General features: G+C 37.7%; 2 protein-coding genes across 4 annotated transcripts in view; one reads left to right on the forward strand and one right to left on the reverse strand.

The window, feature by feature from the left end:
- ANLN (anillin, actin binding protein) overlaps positions 1-10492 on the reverse strand; it is a 50591-nt gene extending 40099 nt beyond the window's left edge. The window contains exons 1-3 of one of the 3 annotated variants that reach the window (XM_031455181.2): positions 10290-10492; positions 4319-4472; positions 1992-2306 (exon numbers count right to left, since the gene is read on the reverse strand). In XM_031455181.2, coding sequence (XP_031311041.2) covers positions 1992-2306; positions 4319-4472; positions 10290-10307 — 487 coding nt within the window. In that variant the 5' untranslated portion in view covers positions 10308-10492. The remainder of the gene's footprint in view (positions 1-1991; positions 2307-4318; positions 4473-10289) is intronic. The other 2 variants (XM_031455180.2, XM_010988086.3) reach the window with 2 other exon arrangements.
- The window catches only part of MATCAP2 (microtubule associated tyrosine carboxypeptidase 2), a 53045-nt gene continuing 42298 nt past the window's right edge, over positions 10175-20921 (forward strand). The window contains exons 1-2 of the mRNA XM_031455183.2: positions 10175-10376; positions 15561-15630. Coding sequence (XP_031311043.1) covers positions 10260-10376; positions 15561-15630 — 187 coding nt within the window. The 5' untranslated portion in view covers positions 10175-10259. The remainder of the gene's footprint in view (positions 10377-15560; positions 15631-20921) is intronic.

Raw genomic sequence — 20921 nt, forward strand, 5'->3', positions numbered from 1 at the left:
GCCTTGTATAGCATTCACTAAATCATTCATCACAAACACTTTATTCACACGTTTCAATGCTTAAAATTAGACAGGCTATGATGCTTTTATGAGATTTCTTTTCAAGGCTGAGGCAGGCATTTGTTAACATTTGCTTTCAAAATATTCAAAATCACTGCTGCAACGTTTTCTTCTCTAGAACGTTTAGGGCCTTGGTTGTTCTTCTGATCACGTGTTAAATCACACCCCTCTTTCTTTTTTCAAAAAAAGAAAATCTGCACTCTGCTGCCCTTGGATACTCCCTACAGAACAAAAACGGGACACCATTCTATTCAGGCAAATCTACTGGTAGCCTCTCCAGGCATCATAAAGAAGCCTGGTTAGCCCCACGCACTACGAAAAGAAATAGGTATAATTGACAACATGGAGTATCAGCACCCTGATATGCATCCAAAAAAATCAGGCAGGTCACAGTTGGTAGAAGTTGAGCCCTAGAGTCAAACTACTGGGTTTGGGGTTTTAGCTGTCAACAGTGGGCAGGTGTCTTAGCCTCTCTGAACCCAGTTTCCTCTTCTACAACATGAGGAAAAAGCAGAGTGTATGTCTTAACGATTGTTGTAAGAATTAAATGCTATACTATTTTAGAATAAAAAAGTGTCTAGCATTTCACACAGTAAGTATTTGCTCTTGAGATTATCATCACTGCCAGAAGGGATAATCTTAAATACTCTGTTATCCAATACTTATCAAAATTTCAGTTAAAAGAGTTGATAATTTATGGAAGACTGCCTGAAATATATGCAGCCCATCCATTTCTTCAGATCACTTGGTCTTAATTCTGGCTCTGCATCAGAATTACCTATAGAGTTTAAAAAAAAAAAAAAAGAAGAAGAAAAGAAAGAAAAAAAGAGCACACCCCAGGGCTCCACTGCACTCCTGAGATTCCAATCCAATGGTCTGAGTGATTCTGATACACAGGAGCTGGGTTGAAAGCCAAAGCTTGAGGAACGCTTCCTTGGGGAAGGCCCAGTCGCCACTGAGTGGTCCACTGCACTGTGCTGGCTCATTCTGGAACTCCTTTACTGAACTGAGCTTGGAGCCAGGTTGTCTGCCTACCTTGAGAAATGTTACATACTTGCTAGCTCCCATGCCATTTTTGAGGACCCAGGGAAGAAAGTTCTCTATGGTTCCATTTTTGATCTTATAAACATTAGTCATGTAACTGACAGCGTTTCACCTCTTTGCGTTGGAGGCTAGCAAGTTCAGAATCATCTCCAGCAAGTGAGGAAGACCTGAAGGCTGGGATTTAATAAACCAATTTACCCTTCACTATGTTTTTCCTTCTCTTCACCTTGATTTCCTTATTTTTCTCATTTTTAATACAGGCATTTTTGTAAGTCATCCAAGGCTTTTTTGGTAACAAGGTAGGAGATAAATAAAATTTATCGCAGAACAAACGACCCTGCTGCATGACTGCTGATCTGCTCTCAGGCTCTCCATCAGATTCTGGGCCCATGAAAGGCAAAGACCAGGTCACTGTATCTGCCTCCAGCATCTTAGCTTTGTAGGTGCTCAATAAATGTCTTTTGAAGTTTTCTCTCTCCCCTATTGAACAGCATCGCATACCTTGGTCACTCAAGTTTATTTAATTAGTGAATTCATGAAACAGGATTACTTGAATATAGAACCGAAGGTCAGCAGTACTGATAATGCTAATAGTTTAATCTCTACTTCTTTTTATTGCAAATAAAAGATAGTTCCATTGCAAGAGCAGGTTTTTGTGAGTGAGTCTTAAGAACCTCATCATCATCTGCTTCAATGAGAACACAACCAATTGATAAATATATACTGATATATAAGCCACTTGCAAGTATTGCTTGCAAATGGATACTCAGGATATCGACGAAAAAGCATTTACCTTTCATGTGTTAACTGATACATAACATTTTCAACATACCAAGTTGAATCTTACTGAAGCAGATTTAAAGACCACGCCATCCATGTAATTATACCTGTCACATCTTCGTTATCCCAATGGCGCCGTTGCTCGGCCAGCTTTTGCATTCGCGCTTTGACTGAAGAAGCTGCAGTTGCCTCTGATCCTGAGTTCAGGCCTCTCCTCACACCCAGCAGCGCTGCCGGGGCAGCTGTGGAATCACTAACAGGAGCTGGTGCCTGTGGCTGTGCCTGAGGGGACATAGGACTCGGAGAACAAGGTTTTGTAGAAGCTGACTCAACCGGTTTTTCATTTTCCAAGTTAGAAACTTCTACTTCAGTGTTGTCAGAACAACGTTTTTTTGATGGTGATGGTTTTGGACAAGATTTCTCTAGATTAAAAAGGACAAAAAAAATAAAAATAAAAATTCTGTAATTTCTTACATCATGAAAAACTTGCAGTAAGTACTTAACACATTAATAAAACATTACGTCTCTCTATTCCTTTAAATAATTTTACTTACAACAAGAAATATGTAAAATTCTACTTTCTTTCAGTAACTTAGAAATCTAATAGGAGAGATTTCTGTTTAAGCAAACATATAATTTACGAGTTAAAAAATCTTAATGAAAAAATATACAAATAACATTTTCAAGATATATGCATAAAACTCTATGTGGTCTTAAGACCCTAGGAAATAAAAAGTGCACACGCACAGAATAAGCAAATGTTCTAAGGGATTTTAAAGATCATACAGCCCAGTCATCACATTTTTACGTAAGAAAAATCAGACCCAGAGAAATCAAGTTACCTGCCTAAAGTGATACAGTGAGTTAAGGAAACTTTCTGCTTTTAAAACAATCTCCCACAAACAATAATAAAAAGGGTAGAACGGTACCTGGCTTGAGGTTTAGGAAGCAGAGAATCAAAAAAAAAAAAAATGACTGAATTATCTGATCGATATCAAACAAATTCATCAGTACAAATATTTAACAACATTTCACATTTTAAACTTCCATGAACATCTCTAAAATGAATTTAAAAGTTCTAAAAAGAAAAAAGAGCTATCCAAACATAAGGCATATAATTTTTACCCAAGAATGAGTTTTAACATATCTCCTAAAAAATTAAACTTTAAAATGTAGGGCGTAAATTCCACATAAGGTCAGTTTCATTAGCTGCCTGACCAAGCGTTCTTGTTCTGGCAGTAACTGAAGTAACATGAGGGGGAAGTCATGATTGCCCTCATAAACATCAATCTAATTGAATGTACCTCATGAAACTTTCCAATCTCATTCAACTCATTTACGGACAGATTTTCAATGAATTTGTCTAATCATTTTTTTTTTGGAAGTGTTCCTATTTTAACATGGTTCACCACCTGGATGTGCAGAATTCTTCAAGTTTACGTTTCTTATATAAAACAGTAAATATTTCTATTTAAGCATCAAAACCTAGTTCCAGTCACTAGTTTTCAAATACACTGTACTCAATATTTGATTGCAGAAACGTGTGCCACAGTGAAAACAGAAGAGCCTGGACTGAAGCCAGGCCTCTATTTTCTTATGTGATATACAGAGCATTCCCTCCCTTCAAAATGTGTAAACACACAAAAGTAAATTCTCATTCTATAAATAGCTTAGAAAATAATTGTGACCAGCACCATGCCCTCATCTTTTTTGTATTGGTTTTGCCCTCTGTAATACTCTTTGTCTATATGTATTTTAAATTTATACTAAGGAAACTTACCATCTCCAGACTATTCCAAATGCTAGGAAAGATTAAATTAGCTGACTCATGCAGGCTGAGGATGCCAAGATTTAGGAAAGAAAAGATAAGATTCTAGGTGTGTTTGGGTTTGTTTCTGTGTGTATGTGGGGGTTTTTTGTTTAATTTTGTTTTTGTTTAATTTCACCATTCTGTAGACTAACAACCTATACTTTGCACCCAGCTCCAGAGAGATGGTTCAGCAGACAGAGGATGAAAAGGCTCATTACGTTTCAAGCATCTGCAAGCAGGTCTGCCTTTTGTTGCCCTGTTCATGCCAGAGACACCATCTGAACCTGGCGGTCAGCTCTTCTGGCATCGTTGGGGTAGAAAAACCACATCCTTGCCAGTAAATGTTCCACTGCTTCTTTATTATGCTTCCCTTAGGGCTTTTAAGGATATTTTGGAATGAGGAAAATAAAGTTCAACCAATTAATCTGAAATACCTGTTAGAAATTCTGCTCTGGCCTGATAGGTTCTAGGCTTAATATAATAGGCCTGAAATATAATAAAAGGCTGATCTTTCCCCCAGAGGCTATTACATTTGTCTCCCAAAGACCCCCGTTCTTCTACAAGCCCAATACAATGGTTGGGGCTTATCTCCTTTTAAAAAATGCAAAATTTACTTTTCCCCACCTTCACCACCAGATAGGGGTTGCTGGTTACTTGCTTCTGAAAGCGGCTCCCTGACTCGCTTGGTATGAGTCACAGACCGTGCTGCTGGGATGGGCCGCTCAGCCATCTTTCTCTGAAGATTCTCTCGTCTGGCACGGGTTCGTTCAAGCAGTTTCTACATATATGATACATCAGAGCATTAAAACACAAGTTCAGCCAAAGGTTCACAAAACTTCAGGTACCTTCTAAAATCCCTAATTGCCATCATGCAGGCTAACAGTTAAACACATTTCAAAAGTGAAATCCTAAGTAATTAAGTCAAGATTCACCAAATGAGCACCCCACATGTCAAAATTATTACAAGCATAATATCAACATTAAAGGGGGAATAAAATGTATAAAGTTAGTTGAATGAGATTTTAAATGACTACAGATCTTTTTCTGCCTCCATCAAAAGGTAGAATCTATTTCCACAACTTTGGATTGGGCTGGCCTTATGATTTACTTTGACCATTAAAACATGGCAGAAGTAGTGATACTGTGTGACTTCCAATCCCAGGCCTCACAATGTCTTGCAGTTTCTATTCTCACTCCCTCGGAACACTGCCACCACATGAAGAAGCCCAGTTTAAGCCCGCTAGGCACATGGCCCAGCTAACTGCCAGCATCAACCACCAGATGTGAAAAGAAGGCCATTTTACACCATCCAGTCCCAGTTAACTTGTGTATCACTACAGACTCCTGCATGACCTCAGGGGACACCAGAAGCCCAGCTCAGCTGAGCCCAAATGCTGAGCCACTGAATCATGAGAAATAACTTTGTAGTTGTTTGAGGCATCATGGTAGGCAGAATAATGGTCCCCCAAAGATGTTCACTGTCCTAATCCCCCAAACCTGTGAATATGTTTATTAACAACCTTGAGATGGAGAGATTATCCTCGATTTTCTGGGTGGGCCCAATGTAATTACAATTGTCCTTATGAGGGAAGAGAGGCCAAAGAGGTCAGAGCCAGAGAAGGCCAGAGTTAGAGCAGATTTGACAAGAGAAGCAGAGGTCCGAATGATGAGATTGCTGGCTTTGAAGATGGAGGAAGGGGCCACAAGCCAAAAAATGCAGGTGGCCTCCATCAGCTGGAAAAGGGGAGGAAACACACTCCCCTAAAGCTTCCAAAAGGAACACAATCTTGCTGATACTTTGATCTGAACCCAGTAAAACTCATCAGACTTTGACCTACAGAGTAATAAACATGTGTGATGTTACACCAGTAAATTTGTGGTAACTTGTTATAGCAGCAAACCTAATATAGCCACTAAGATTTGGGGTGATGGTAAACAGCAAGCAATAACTGACACATTAGTCCTCTGAAAACATGACACTAAGAGAAAAAAAAATCCTATGTTTTATTTGATTAAATATCAGTATATAATAAACTAGCTTTAAGTTGAAATCTTAGCCATCCCATAAAATCGTAAATACTACTCTTTTCTAACTCCTTATCAATAGATGCTCCTATTTGAATCAGTGTAGTAAAGCAAACATGAGACCCTGTAACAATTCATTCTCTTCCAAATGAACACAACTGAAGGAGGCACGTGGATTATTGGCTGGAGTTGATACACTGCCCCGCAAACACAGATCTAGCAGTTAGTGCAGACTAAGGAATTAAATTCCATTTGACCTTTTTAAGTGCTTAATTAAAAAACAAAATAATGTTTTCATCCCTCTGAGTATGCAAAAGAAGTATGAGCTAAACTTGGAAGAAGGTACAACTCTCTCCTTTTCTTAGGAATGAATTCTCAGCCAAAGAAGCGACACAATCTAAATGCTGTGTCACTGACAGTATTTTATGAGCCAAAGGCCTTCCAAAACACAAGACCTTCACCCTTTAAAGTCTTCAACAAACTCAAAAGTGATAGTATTACACAAATTTATACATGTCTGATCATTTCCCCCACAATAAAATATCTCACTCCCCAGATACAAAACTAGCCTAATGATATTCATTCATGGACACACCCACATTCCATTCTGGTCTGTTAGAATGCCTGAGTCAGTATATCTTCAGTTACTATGACCAATGGGTCACAAAAGAATGTGTTTTGACATTCAAACATACACAAGTGTTCTATTGCTACATTAGATTCAAAAATTTCAAGATTAAAAAAATTAGATATCCAAAAAAGTTCCCTAATCTGTAAAATAAAACTAATTAAGCACCAAAGATTATTAATTTAAAAGAAATGATGTATCTAAAATACATAAACTCAGCTCAAAAAAATGTAAGTCACCCTTCCTTGCAATAGTGTATCAGGAATTTAAGGGTTCTTTTATTTATAAGGTATATTCTTTCATTATCATACCTCCTTATTCAAATAATAGAGGCATTAAAAAAAAAACCACTGCAAATTACTAACGTAATCAGGAAATAAGATATTCCACATGGATGAATCTAACATAACTGAAGCATATAGTCCTTAAGCAATTTCTGCCCCACATGCTCAAATCATTTCCGACAGAAATGTTTTCTAGGCGATGTTACTGATTCCCTTGCCTTCTTAAACAGAGTGGACTCAATAAATTTATTATTTTCAAAATATTGTAGCAGCATTCTCTCAGGTCATCACAGAGATTTCACCTAATTCTGGAAAATTAGAGAAATTCTATTCAAAACAGTAATAGTATGTTTGTCTATTTATACCACAAGAAAAGATGGTTTACATAGTGTTTTAATTGTAGCTTTTTCTTTTTTAAGGTTCCTACATAAAAAGTTATGACTTGGCACACCTAGCTCTGGGCTTCCCTATGCTAATCTTAGACTGGGATGACCATCACCCCAAGCAGATCTTCAGACTAGGAGGCTAATACCAGTATTATGAGTAGTAAGTTTATAGTTTTAAACCCACCTAACAAGTACAACAATCACTAATGATATAGGACTTAATACAAAGTACTTTCAGTGTCTGCACACACGATTTCATTTCATCTTCAAAATCTGATTTGGTAAAATTCTGTTTTTACTACTGTTTTACAGATGAAGAAACTCAGGCACAGGTTAAATAAGAAGCCATAGGTCATATAGCTAAGAAGCGGCAAGGCAAGACTCAGACCCAGGCTCGAGTCTGAACTCTTAACCACTTTGCTATAAGCTACCTTTTGACAAAATCCAATTGCTCTTTTAAAGAATTTATTATCAGCAGAGCTAACCAACTTTATATCATCAACATAACTTTCTTAATGCTATCAGCTAATCATAATAATAAACGTGCCTTAACTGCTTGTTCATCCATGAATCAAGATGGATTTTTTATCTGGTTGGTCCATTAAGAACATTAGGGATACCCTGTTTAGAAGCTGATTCAAACAAATTGTAAAAACATTAGACACTTAGGGAAATCTGAACTCTGACAGAAAGTTCGATGACATTAAGGAACTGCTGCCTATTTTTTAGATGTGATAATAGCATTATGATCAAGTTTTTTTTTTAAGTCTTTAATGTTCAGTAATAAATACTAAAGTATTTATGTATAAAATTATATGATCTTTAGAATTTGATTCCAAATAATTCAGTGGGAGGGATTAGAAGGGAATGCAGTAAAACAATATGGCCATGTGTTGCTGGGAGATGAATGCATGAGGAGCTATTATACTTGTGTAATTTGAAATTTTCTATAATGAAGAAAAGGAACATTGCTAAAGTGTTCTAATAATTACTACTGTATATAATGATCTGTTTGTAAAATAATTTGCACTTAATAGTTCTCCATATCAATTCGGCAGAACATTATTGGATTGTGCTTGATGTTAGGAAAACATTTCTCTGAATACGACAGGAGTCCTACCTTCATGAAGCTCACAATCTAACAGGAAATGTGTTCAACAAGTAAATAAATGCAAGTGAGATGGCTATTGTGAAAGGTGACCTCCCCTCGGAAGAAGGGAAATCGAATTATAACCTGGAGGTTAAATCTGAGTTTGCCAGGCAGAAGAGGTAGGTAGAGGAAGAGTGTGCCAGATGGTACTAGTGACAGCAGGGAGGAGAACCAGTGCACAACAGCCTTGTTTGAGGAAACAAAACTTTAGGACGATTGTAGCCTTTCTCAATCAGAGTTACCAAGAGAATTAATCCCTAATGCCCTGGCATTAATGAACTGACATCTCTCCTATGCCTGTAGGATGGCATGATTAAGAATCATCTTTGGGAAAACTGAGAAAATTGTTCTTATAAATAATTTTCTGGGTTTTGTGGTTCTGATAAGGAACTCTGGTTGAAAAAGTCATTTGAACTGACTTTCAATTGTTTTTTCAGACAAGGAACTGTACTAGTTAGTTTCACTGTGCAAAAATGTTGTGAATGCTATAATTAAGTACCTAATCTTTGGAACCAATTCAAATAGCTCACTCATTACCAATTAAGGAAAAGATGTCAAAGCTGTTTTTTCCAACTGCAACTGATCTAACTTTTCATAATATAACCCATACATATTTCTGAGCACACTCTAAAAAGAAAGGCTTCTTTTAAATAAAAGTTTCTTTCAAATGAGATTTGTACTAGCTTCAGAATGACATCTTTAAGCAGAATGAAGTATATTTTCAACTTTCCAAATGCTTTGTTCCTGTCAGCTACTTAGGAGAATACAAAGAAGAAACAACACATAGGGCTAAAGTTTTAAGGAATCCTATTCTAAGTTGTAGCATAATATAATCAACGTAAGGGGAAAATATATGGTACATGACTAGCTCTATACAGCTAATGTAAAATGTGTTCTGGATTTTTGTTAGAAGATTTAATTAAGGTTAACAAATTGATGTATTTTCCACAAGATGATAGAGAACTTGAAAAAAATATATACAGTGGTGTTTGAATGCAAGTAAACTCTGTGAAACTTTCAATATCTTAGACTTAACTTATAGAATCGTAACTACATCTCCAAAAAAAAAAAAATTACTACTCTCCATTTAAGTTTTTCAGTCTAGTGTAGAGATATTTTTAGGCTCACTTTGCAACAATTCAAAAAAGTAACTGTTTGAAACTTGCACAACAACCTTAAGAAAGAGGAACTACCGTGGGAGAAAAGGAAGTGGACAACTGGCCACACGAAATTCCTGTCAACGTATATTGCCAACAAGAAGCCAAAGCTAGAGAAATAATCGACAAAATAACGGTGTAATTAATCCACATTCAATTTCCAAAGAACAGATAAGTATTCCTGTGACGTTATGCTTCATAAGCACACACAAAAATGGTTTATTTCTTTACTCTAGTTTTTTAAATTGTGGGCTATTAATTTTGGTTTGCACATTTTCGGCGAGCAATGTTTCCTTTCAATTAGAGTCAGTCCCAGGTATAAAACTTCATCGGTAGTTAGCTGAGCAACAGAATCTGACAGCACTATTGACTATAGGAACAGATGCAATGGTTTCAGGAATCGACTCATTTTAACGTTTTGCTGTCATTTTGTTCACAGCATCCTTAAAGGCATAGCTCCTGTGAGGGCTGCACGAACGCCGCAAATCACATTCCAATCCATTTCCAGGCGGCGGCTGCACACATAGCACTGAGTCACTAAGACATCCGACTCCACCCTGCAAGTCATCCGCGCTTTTACTTCCAACAGGACCTGTTCGGTCAGGCCCCAACTTCAACACTGGAAGAGACAGGGATCCACTCGAGGGGCATAAAATAACCGGGGCTGACGGAGGTTTTTCACTACTGTCTTTGAGGACAGACTCAAAACTTTCCACCCAGAACTTCACCTATCTGCAGGACAAGAAGAAGAACAAAACCGCGGACGAACCGCGGCCGCAGAGCAAGCGGCATCCGCGGTCCCCTCTGGTCCTCCTGGGTCCTCCCCAGCCCGACCCCCGCACGCACACTCTGCGCACGCGCGCGCACGCGCTCTCCCCTCGGTGGGCTCCGAGGCTGACAGAAGGTGGGAAGGAGGGTGGGGGCCAAGAGGGCTCATGGCTGGCTCAGCCCGCAAGTTTTCTCACCTCGGTAAACGGGTCCATCGCCCCGGGCTTCGCGTGTCGATTACGAGACGACGGAAACGGTGGTTCAAATTCAGAAAAAGAAAAGAAGTGAGTGTCGGCTCAGTGTGTCCCTTGGAGAAATCGAGAAGTCCGGGGCAGGGAACCCTCCCAGCCTACTCTCTTCTCTGCTCGCAGCCTCCAGTGTCGGACTCGGCCTCCAGCGGCGGTTCAAATTTGAATTTCAGCGCCCGGATCCGGGCGCATGCGCGCAGAGTGGGGAGAGTGCCGGGCACGCCTCTCCCCGCCCCCGGCGCTGGATCACGGGGCCTCGCCGGGGCCCGGTGTTTCCCAAGGGTGGCCTTTCCACCTCTTCTCAGTGACAGCCTAGCCCAGGCTACGAGTGAGGCGGGGTTGCTGCGCCCCGGCCCTTCAACTGCCTCTCTGCTCAAAGCCCCACCCCCAGCGCTCGCGCACCCCACCCTGTTTGAGCCGATCCTTAACGCATCCCGGTGCTTGGGCGTTCCGGATTTCCTTCATTCCTGCATCTAGGATTAAGAGCCCTTATGGACCTTTGACCTTACAAAGCTTTCTCTCCGCCCGCCCCTTCTTCACCCCAGGGGGCACTCAGGCTAGGCCTTCCTGAGGGACAGGTCTGGTGGGCCCCCGGCCACTCGGGGCCGATGACCGGTGACCCCACCTTGAGCACTGGAGGCTTTTCTCATTGGGAAAATAAGGTTAACAGTAACAGACCATGTGTGAAGACTTTACACCCAAAACTCTTGTCCCTTTTTATTTTAATCCCATCAAACTGCATACAGTGTTAGAGCTGGAAGGATTCTGAGAAGCCACCCGCTTTAATCCTTCCTTTTACAGCTGAGAGAAGGGAGACCCTAAGACATTAACTGGTCCAGGAGAAATGGAAGTCCTGTTCTCAGTTCACAGTCTGCTTTCCACCACTAGATCAAGCTGTTTCTCACGATTAATCTTTCTAGTTGACTTAGAATTGTAAGATACGTTGTATAGTTACTGTATCTGACTCATTTCTTATTTAGCAAGTCTGTGCTAGGGCTTGTTATAAAGACAACAAACGAGTTTTGACTTGTTCACCTGTAACGTTGTGTAGATTGTTGAGTGACTGCCCAACAGCTAAACAAACCAAACTATTTCTCCCAGGTAAGACGTTTCCGTATAACGTTTCCATCTTAGCTGACAGTAAACATTATAAAACGTAAATAATATCTCTAATTTGAGTTTTGGTGCTATAGGTAATAATGAAAAGAATTCTGAGTGCCGGATTGGAAGAAATTCTTTAGGTTCCTGGCTCCACCAGGACCATGTGACCTTTGTTAGGTTTTAGACAAAAGATTTACCCTACAATTTTTTAACATTTTGGGGGAGTCATAGATGCCTTTGAAAATATAATTAAAGCTGGCAAATGCCCACTCAGTCATAAAGTCTGTTACATAGGATTCTATGAAGCGAATGGTCACCAGGTTAAGAACCTCTGTTTTAGCCTCTTTGGATTTTAGTTTACTCACTTGTAAAACAGGAATAATCAACTGTCCTGCCTCTCTAGGAGTGTTTAGGAGAATGAGATGAAAAATTAACAGAGATCCAAAAGTATTCTGTAATGAGAAGTAACGCCCTACCCAAGTGTTTGGTGTATCAAATTATTTAATATTTAACTTAAAATATGCCACTTATGAACCAAAGAGAAAAGATGCTTGAAGTTTTTTCGAGTGCTGGACAGGAAAGTGGTGTGTGTATTGGGCCAGTTGTGGGTGAGGGGAGTTAGGGGGAAGTTTACACAACATTGGAAATTGAGTTGTTAGAAATTTATGAAGCCTTGTGCCTTTCGGTTTGGCCTGTGAGCCTTTGATTCTTTATAACTAAATTCCAGTCAAGACTAAGAGATAAATAAGCATGTAGCTCGATATAACTACTCAAAACGTTTAGTTTATCTTTCCTCACAGTCCCCCTGTCCTTACCCTGATAATGATGATTATAGCAACCACCACACAATAGCTGAAATTTGTTAAACACCTGCTACTTGCCAGAGCCGTGCTAGAGGCTGACGTCTGCTCTCTCAGAATCCTGCATCTCCTGTCTCCCTGTTTCCCTTCGTAACCCCACAAGCTCATGCTTCAGTTTATAAGCTAGAATTACTTTTCTTCTTTTAAAAATTGTGTTATGAAATATTTCCAGTTTACCAAAAAAATTAGTGAATAAAACAGGTAACTATGTACCCACCACCAAGCTTAAAAAATATGTAACTTTGAAGTCTCCTGTGGTGTTCCTCCTTAATCCCATTCACCGTCTACTCCCCAGGGGTAGAACTATAGTAATGATGTTTATCATTCTCATGAAATATATGTACTCTTATTACATCTACATACATATCCATATCGATATATAGTGTTTTATGTAAATTTTATTTTTACTGTAAGTAAAAATTTCTGTAATTGGTCTTTTTTCTCAATATTCTGTTTATGAGATTCATCCTCACTAATAGGTAGAGCTGCATTTTATTCATTCTCACTGCTGTATTCTATTGTGTTAATGTACTTGTAATTTATGTATCCATTATCTCATTAGTGGACATTTAGCTCATATCTAATTTTTCTTACCAAAGATCCCATGATGCCATGACAATTTTTATGTCTCCTTATACATATATGCAGAACTCTCTCTAGACTAATATCCTTAGGAATTAGAGGATTATTTCAAAAATATATTCCAATATTATTGCCAGATATTAAAAATTAATTGCACTTCAAAATGATTCTAACAACTTATATTCCAATCAGCAGTATATGAGCATGTCTGCTACTCCAGTGCCTCCTTGATACTTGGATACATTTTAGATTCTGTCATTCTTTTTTCTCTTGTAATTTTTTTAATTGAAGTATAGTTGATTTAGATTCTGTCCTTGTTTGTATGCATTTCTCCTGTTACTCATGAAAGTAAATATTATTTCCTGTGTTTATTGGCCTTTCAGTTTCCTTTCTGTGAATTTCAACTTCATATCCTATGCCAGTTCTTCTGTGTGGTTGTCTTTTTCTTATTGATTTGTAGGCTTTTTGTTGTTTGCTTACTATTTTCCAGGAAAATAACTGTTTGTTTTTTTGGCTGGCAAATATCTTTTTATAGTTTATGGGTTGTCTTTTCACTTTAGGATGTCTTGGATGTACAGAAATGTTTACTATTAATGTACTTAAATACATGTATATTTTCCTTTAGTGTTTGTGCTTTTTATGGATCAAGAAATTCTTCCTTATCCTGAGATTATAGGGATATTCTCCCATATTTTCTTCTAAAAAGTACAGGTTCTCATGGTTTTGTCTTTAAATTATCTGGATTGATCTTGTTTTTTATATGGATAAACAATGTCTTAGCAGCAGTTATTTAATTGTCCATCTTTTCCCCACTGACCTGTAATGCCACTTTTCATGCATATATAGGTCTATTTAGTTCTACTGGTTTATTTTTCTATTCCTTTCCTAATATCAGACTGTCTTAATTATGTGTTGATATGTGATAGGGCAAATTTAAAATTGACTTGGTTAATTTTGTCCCCTTGTTCCTCTATATAAATTTTGGGGTCACATTGCCAGGGTCCACAAAGGAAAAAAATTGAGATTTTTAACTGGAACTGTATTGAATTTATCAAATAACTTGGAGGAAATTGACAGCTTTGTGATATCAAGCCATTCCATTCGTGAACATGGTTATATCTTCATTAATTTAGACCTACTTTAATATCTTCCAAAAATATTTATAATATACTTCCATAAAGATCTTTAAGCTCTAATTTATTCCTGTGTATTTTTTTGTTGTTACTGCTTCTATAAATGGTATGTTTTAAATTGTATTTTTAAACTATTATTGATATATAGGAACATGATTATTGCAAACATTCTGAACTATCTTATTAATTTTAGGTATTTATAGAGCAGGAGCTTTTTAAAATGTAAATTATACAATGCCAATATTGTTTACAGCCAGTTTGTCTTCTGTTGCAATTAGAATAATATCCAAATTCTTTGTCATATCTGCAGGGTTCTACATGATATGGACCTTACTTGCCTCTCCTAGTATCCTCATAACCTCCAAATATCAAAATACTCTCCCTTTTTTCCCGCTAGTCTCCAGCCTCATATACTTTTCTTCTAGTCATAAAAATGTGCCAAAATTTTCCTGCCTCGAGAACTTTCCACCCCCTGGACATTCCTAGATTCTACTCATGGCTGGTTCCTCATTAGTTGGGTCTAAGCTTGAATGTGCTGCCTCCTCAAAGAAGACATCGCTGATCAGGTGGCGACACCCCTCCTCTCTGCCACCAAATCACTTTCTGTCCTATTACTCTATTTTCTTCATTGCATTTACCACTTATGTGGGGTTATTTTTGTTATGTATTTAGGCTTATTATCTACCTCTTATACTAGAGTGTAAGCATGGAATGGCACGGACTTGTGTATAGCTATAACCTAGCAACTTCAGGGCATGGAAGTTCAGAAGGTATTTGTTGAATGAATGAATGTAAGATAACTATTATTCCTTTTGTAGAGATGGGGAAACTAAGATACAAAGAGGCTAAGTGATTGGTCTAAGACCATCACCTAATAATTTGAACCAGATCTGCCTTGTTTATGATGTCAACATTTCAGTTAATTTATTTACTTTGATCACCAAAGACTCAAATAATGAGGTAATATGCTCTTGAGTTATATCTAAAGTGCTGAATAAATAGCAATCAATTGCTTTAGAAGTTTTTTTAACTACTAAGTTAGGAAAGGAAATAAACGTGTTATTTTCACATGATTTTAGCAGTTGGACTATACAATTTGGCCTAAATAATGTTAATACTGTGAAAGTCATCAAAAGTGTCTTCCCTAGTTATTTAAATAAAAAGTTATTTAGGTAAAGATATTTATTTAGGTAGACCACAGTTATTTAGGTAAAGACCACAGCTTATTTTATAATTTAGGTAAAGACCACAGCTTATTATATTAATTTAGAATAGAATTAAGGCTCTGAAGCAGAGATAACTAGAGATTAAATGTGGCCCTTGTAAATGAGTATTTGCTTCTTATGAGATCCTTTCTTTCCAACAAAGAAAATGATAGTCATGTCTTTCACAGATAAAATTGACAGAGGGCTGAAAAAAACATTTACTTCAATAAGACACTCCAAATGCTATGTATTTACAATTAATTTTTCCAAGTATATTTGTACATGTTCTCATTTCATTCACAAAGTAATACAATGATGTAAATATCTTTATTTTTACAGGAATCAAAAAGGCCAAGATCTCACCATAAGGCAGTGACAAGAAGGATTAAAGTCAAGTTCTCTACTTCAGGTTATCTGGCTAAAAGGCCACTTCTTTTACACATTTATTAGAAATAAGAACCATCAAAGATGTTATATATGTTTTACTAAAAGGGCTATTTTATTTGTTACAATCTTTACTGTTCGTGGTCACTAGCATTATATTTTAACAGTTTAAATGGTTTAGCCCTTTTTTTTTTTTTACTTTTCTAATTCAATCAATCAAATGTTTCATATTCCAAAGCGAGGGAAAACAGATTGTGTGTATGCTTTTTAGCATATTGTATTATCTCAAAAATCCAAGGCAACTGCAGTCATATTTCCTTTATTCAATCATCTATTCTCAAAATGTATACAGCTTTAATCTCCTTTTTACTTTATCAAGTGGTTAATAAGGGTATTAAGGGAATTCATATTTAAAGGACCACAATAAATCCTTTCATAAAGGTGAAGAATTCTTTTATGTACTTATCACACTATAATTTACATATTGCTAACTTTAATTTTCTGTACCTAGAGTTCTCAAAGCTATATTCACAGATTCTACTTTTTAATTTTTTCACAAGCCCATATAGAAGAAAGGTAACTCAGTATTTAAAAATAGCAGAAGTCCATGTTTCTTAAACATCAGAGTCTCTTTATTGAACATCAAAAATAAAACCTTCTCCTTAAATTTGAAACAAGAAGGTTCATTATACTCCACTGATATTTGTCATGAACTTCTTTATCTTCCAAACACTTCAAAACTTTCTCCTCACACACTGCTTCCATTCCATGGTACTTCTCCTCGCTCACTAGCCCTTCCAAATGTTGGTGTTCATGACATCCACTTTCATTCTCCTGTTCCTTGCTTCTCACAGCCTGACCCCATCCCTGTCTTCCTTGGCACCATTCATGCCTGGCATGTACTAGGCCCTCAAGAAATGTTTGCTGATGAATTCTTGTAACCACAACCTTCTACACTCTGACCTCAACACTCCTCAAACCTTCCAACTCTACTAATCTCCTCATCTCTTCTACTTGTCCACCATATATATGGCCACACTTGGACACTAATCAATACTAGGAAGTGCTCCATCTCCAAGTTTTCAAATCCCAAAACTGGCCTCCTGATTGTAATCTTGAATCCATAGCTTTTGTCCACTGCTGCTCGTGCCTACTGAACCCGCAGTCCCCCTCCATTGGGGGTTAGAAGGTTAGAATGGACTAACCTTCAGTCTATTCTCATTTCCCAACTTTCAGTCAAATTTAAAGTGTTACAGTTTATTTGTAGCCATGCCTGTGTATTAGCCCTCACCTCCCACCTTGCCCTTTTCTATGAGACCACATGCTAAGTAGTACATGTATTCTGAAAAGGAGGCCAAGGGAGTTTTTTTTTTAAAGCAGGATCTGGCAGGGATCACCTAATTCAGCCCCCTAAAATAGTAGATGAGAAAACAAGATTGTGACTAGTCAAAGATATCCAGAACCTGTCATTGGCCCTTCCCAGGGCTCTTCCCCAAACACTGCCCAGCCTCCTTTATGCCTCACTTGCCAGACCCCAAGGGAAATCACATCTATACCATTCTTCACGGCCCCTTGTCCTTTTTGCTTCATTTCATTTGCCAATATCTAATCTACTTTTTCTGTTTTTCCTGGCTTGCTGAGCATTGAGCCAATTGCATTCCGAATTTATTCCAACTAATTGGACCTTTAATGTTGCTCAGAATCCTTTTATTCTTATCCGTTTGAATCCTTATCAAATTCTGTCCATTTCCCATCACATCTTTACTCTGCAAATGGCTTTACTGCCCACTTTGCTTAATGTTCAATACCAAGGGATGTGCTCAAAGAGCAGGTCTCAATCACTTGCTGTTCCCTGAACATACCCTGCTGTGCTACATCCGTGCTTTCTCACCTTGATCCTGCTACCAAATTGCCCTACCAACACCTTTGGTTATCTAATTATGAGTCCAGCTGAATATCATGTCTTGTAAGATTTCCCAGTTAGGCCACAGTGAGGTCATTTTCCAACTTACTACTCAATTTGCACCACTTTATTTTGATATGATTTCAAACCTAAAAAAAAGTTGCAAAAGTTTTATACACATACACATAGTAAAACGTTGAAGAATTCCAAGGTGTCCTTCAACTAGATTCCCAATATATTAACATTTTACTATATTTGCTTTATTCTCTCTCTCTCTCTCTCTCTCTCTCTCTGTCTCTCTCTAGATAGGTAGGTAGGTAGGATTCTATAGATTTATATATAGATATACACATATACACATACATATGTAAATACATATGTATACAGTTGACCTTTGAATAACATGGGTTTGAACTGCGTAGGTCCATTTACACTCAGATTTTTTTCAATAAATACAATAGTACTACATGATCTGTGGTTAGTCAAATCCATGGATACAGAACCTCAGATACGGAGGGCTGGCTCTTAAGTTATACATGGATCCTCATCAGTGCCGGGGGCAGTGTCCATACCCTCCTGAGTTGTTCAGGGGTCAAGAGTGCATATATATTTACATATATACATACATACTCTAAAGTATTTAAGGGTAGAGGAGCATCCTGTCTTCAAGCTAAACACTTCAGAAAAAAAGCCATATATACACACACACATATATACATAGATATGTAACTGTAGTTACATATACATTTCTCTGTGTGTCTATGTACAGATGGTCCCTGACTTATGATGGTTTGACTTAACAATGATTTGACTTTACAATAATGCAAAAGTGGTATGCTTTCAGTAGAAATGGCATGTCAAATTTTGGTCTTTTCCTGGGATAGCAATAAGCTGTATGATGCTCTGCTGATGCTGGACAGCTGCAGCGAGACTCAGCTCCCAGTCAGCCCTGCAATCAGGAAGGTAACCACTATACTTAAAACCGTCCTGTTTTTCACTTTCAGTATAGTACTCTATAAATTATATGAGAAAGTCATCATTTTATTATAAAATAGGTTTTGTGTTAGATAATTTTGCCCAAGTGTAGTTTAATGTAATTTTTCTGAGCATGTTTAAGGTAGGCTAGGCTAGGCTAAGCTTTAATGTTTGTTAGGTTGAGCACATTAAATGCATCTTTGATTTAGGATGGGTTTATCAGGACATAATTCTATCATAAGTTGAGGAAGGTGTGTGTGTGTGTGTGTAACTTTGTTGGCTCCTCTCCCTCTGCCCCACAGCTAAATGACTAAGAACTCTCAATTCTACCCTGAGTGTTCTTGTTTACCTACACAGAGTCCCCAGGTAATCTCATAAGTCCCAGTGACTTAAAATACCATCCATATACTGATGGTTCCCAAATTTATTTCTTTAGCATGATCACTTCCTTGAACTCTGAACGGTAATATCCAGCCACCTACTTGAAATCTTGACTTGGACTTCTAACTGGTGTATTTAACTTTTAACAAACACAAAATGAAATTTCCCTACTAAACCTATTCTTCCCCAATCTTCTCCATTTCCATAAATGGCACCACTATCCACCCAGGCCCAAAACCTAGTGTTTTATTCAATTCCTTCTTCCTCTCCTCCTATCCACATAACCAACCTACCGATCAACTCTGCCCCCACAATATATCCTGGGTCTTTTACTTCTCTCCCTCTCTACAGCTTCCATTCCACCTTAAGCCATCATGACCCCCAACTTGACCCACTGTAAGAGTCTCCTGTCTGGTTCTGCTGCTTCCACTTCCACCCTCTCATCCATTGTTTTCAGAGCAGTCAATGCTATCTTTAAAAAAAAAAAAAAAAGCCACATTATGTCACTGTCCTGTTTTAAATCCACCAGTTGCTGCTGATTGCACTTAGAATAAAGTCCAAACTCCTTTCCCTGCCCCCTTCCGACCTCTGAGATCCTTTCTCCTACCACTTTTCTCCAGCTCACTGGGCTCCAACCATGCTGACCTTCACATAGCCCCAGGATCATGTCAAGATCATTCCCATCTCAGGGCTTTTGCCTTTGCAATTCCCTCTACTTCGAATGCTTGTCCCCCACTTTATTCCAAGTCACCACCAAGTATACTTCCCCAATTTACTCTACTTCCTAACACATGTTTGTATCTGAGATTACATCATTTGTTAGCTTGATTGTTGTTTCTCTCACTATAAGTTCTGAGAGAACTGGGATTCTATTTGATTTACTCACCACAGCATCCCAGATGTATGTGCGCAAGGACTGCCTGATACATGTATATCAGGTTTACGTATATATGTATGCACTACCGGTAGTAAAATAAAAATGTAATAAATATCTGTGGAAGGAGTAAATTATGCACATCTTGGTTTATTCAGAATATAATGAAGATAGGCAATTTTTTTTGGTCTGATTAAAAAATATCCTTCCTTCCTCAGTCATTTACGACAAATCATCCTATCAAAAAAAAAAATTACAATGTTCCCCAGGATTTTTATACTGTTCTGAGCGTTTTCATTGAGGTGAAAAGGCAGAGGCAGTTTCACAGAGCATTCTTTGATTTGGCTTCCACTTCATGCTTTTCATTCTGCTGAAAAAAGACAGGCTGAAAACATTCCATTCTCTCTATACAGACATCCCGAAAGCATTCAAACTGCACTGAAAAACATTTTTTAAAGCTACAGAAACCAACTTTCCCTGGATTTTTTTTTTCTTTTATCGTTTACAACAGCCCTGAGGCTTCTGTTAATGCTTGTTAGAATCTGGGGTGTTGCAACTCCAGTTGCTCTGTTCTTTTATTGTGGCAGACTGCAGATTAATTTTCCTAAGTTCATATATTTCCAATGAAATAGAATGTTATAAATTGCTTCCAAGTGAACAGGGAGGAAAGTCAAAAGAATTTTCTAGAAGCTTCCCTCCCCTCATTCTTTTAAGCTCTCATCTGAAATTTAAAAGTAAACATTGTTTTAATGTTCTAATTTTTTTAGTTACTAATATAACATCCCCTTAAGAAATTACACTGTTTATCAGTTTCAAGCATAATACATACCTGATCTGCTCTCAACAAAATGAACTTTTGCTGTAGAAAGTCAAATATTATAGTTAATTGTCTCTCCACTGGCACTAGCAATGCTTACTAACATTACTGACAACCTTTTCCAAGTCTTCACCATCTTTATTTTCCTCTTTCTTGGACTTTACTACCCAGCTTCCCCATTCAAAGTTAATGATCAGATGTATTCTAAGCTTTTAAAAAGGAAGATGTTAATCTTTTTTTCCTTAAAAAAGCCTGATCTTCTCTCTACAGAAATGTTTTGATTGACTTTTATTATCCTGGAACTCCACCAGTTATGAATAGCTTGCCATGAAGTTGGTACATGGAATATACAAATTTACATATGAG

This window comes from Camelus dromedarius, chromosome 7 (genome assembly GCF_036321535.1).
Source record: "Camelus dromedarius isolate mCamDro1 chromosome 7, mCamDro1.pat, whole genome shotgun sequence".
NCBI lineage: Eukaryota > Metazoa > Chordata > Mammalia > Artiodactyla > Camelidae > Camelus > Camelus dromedarius.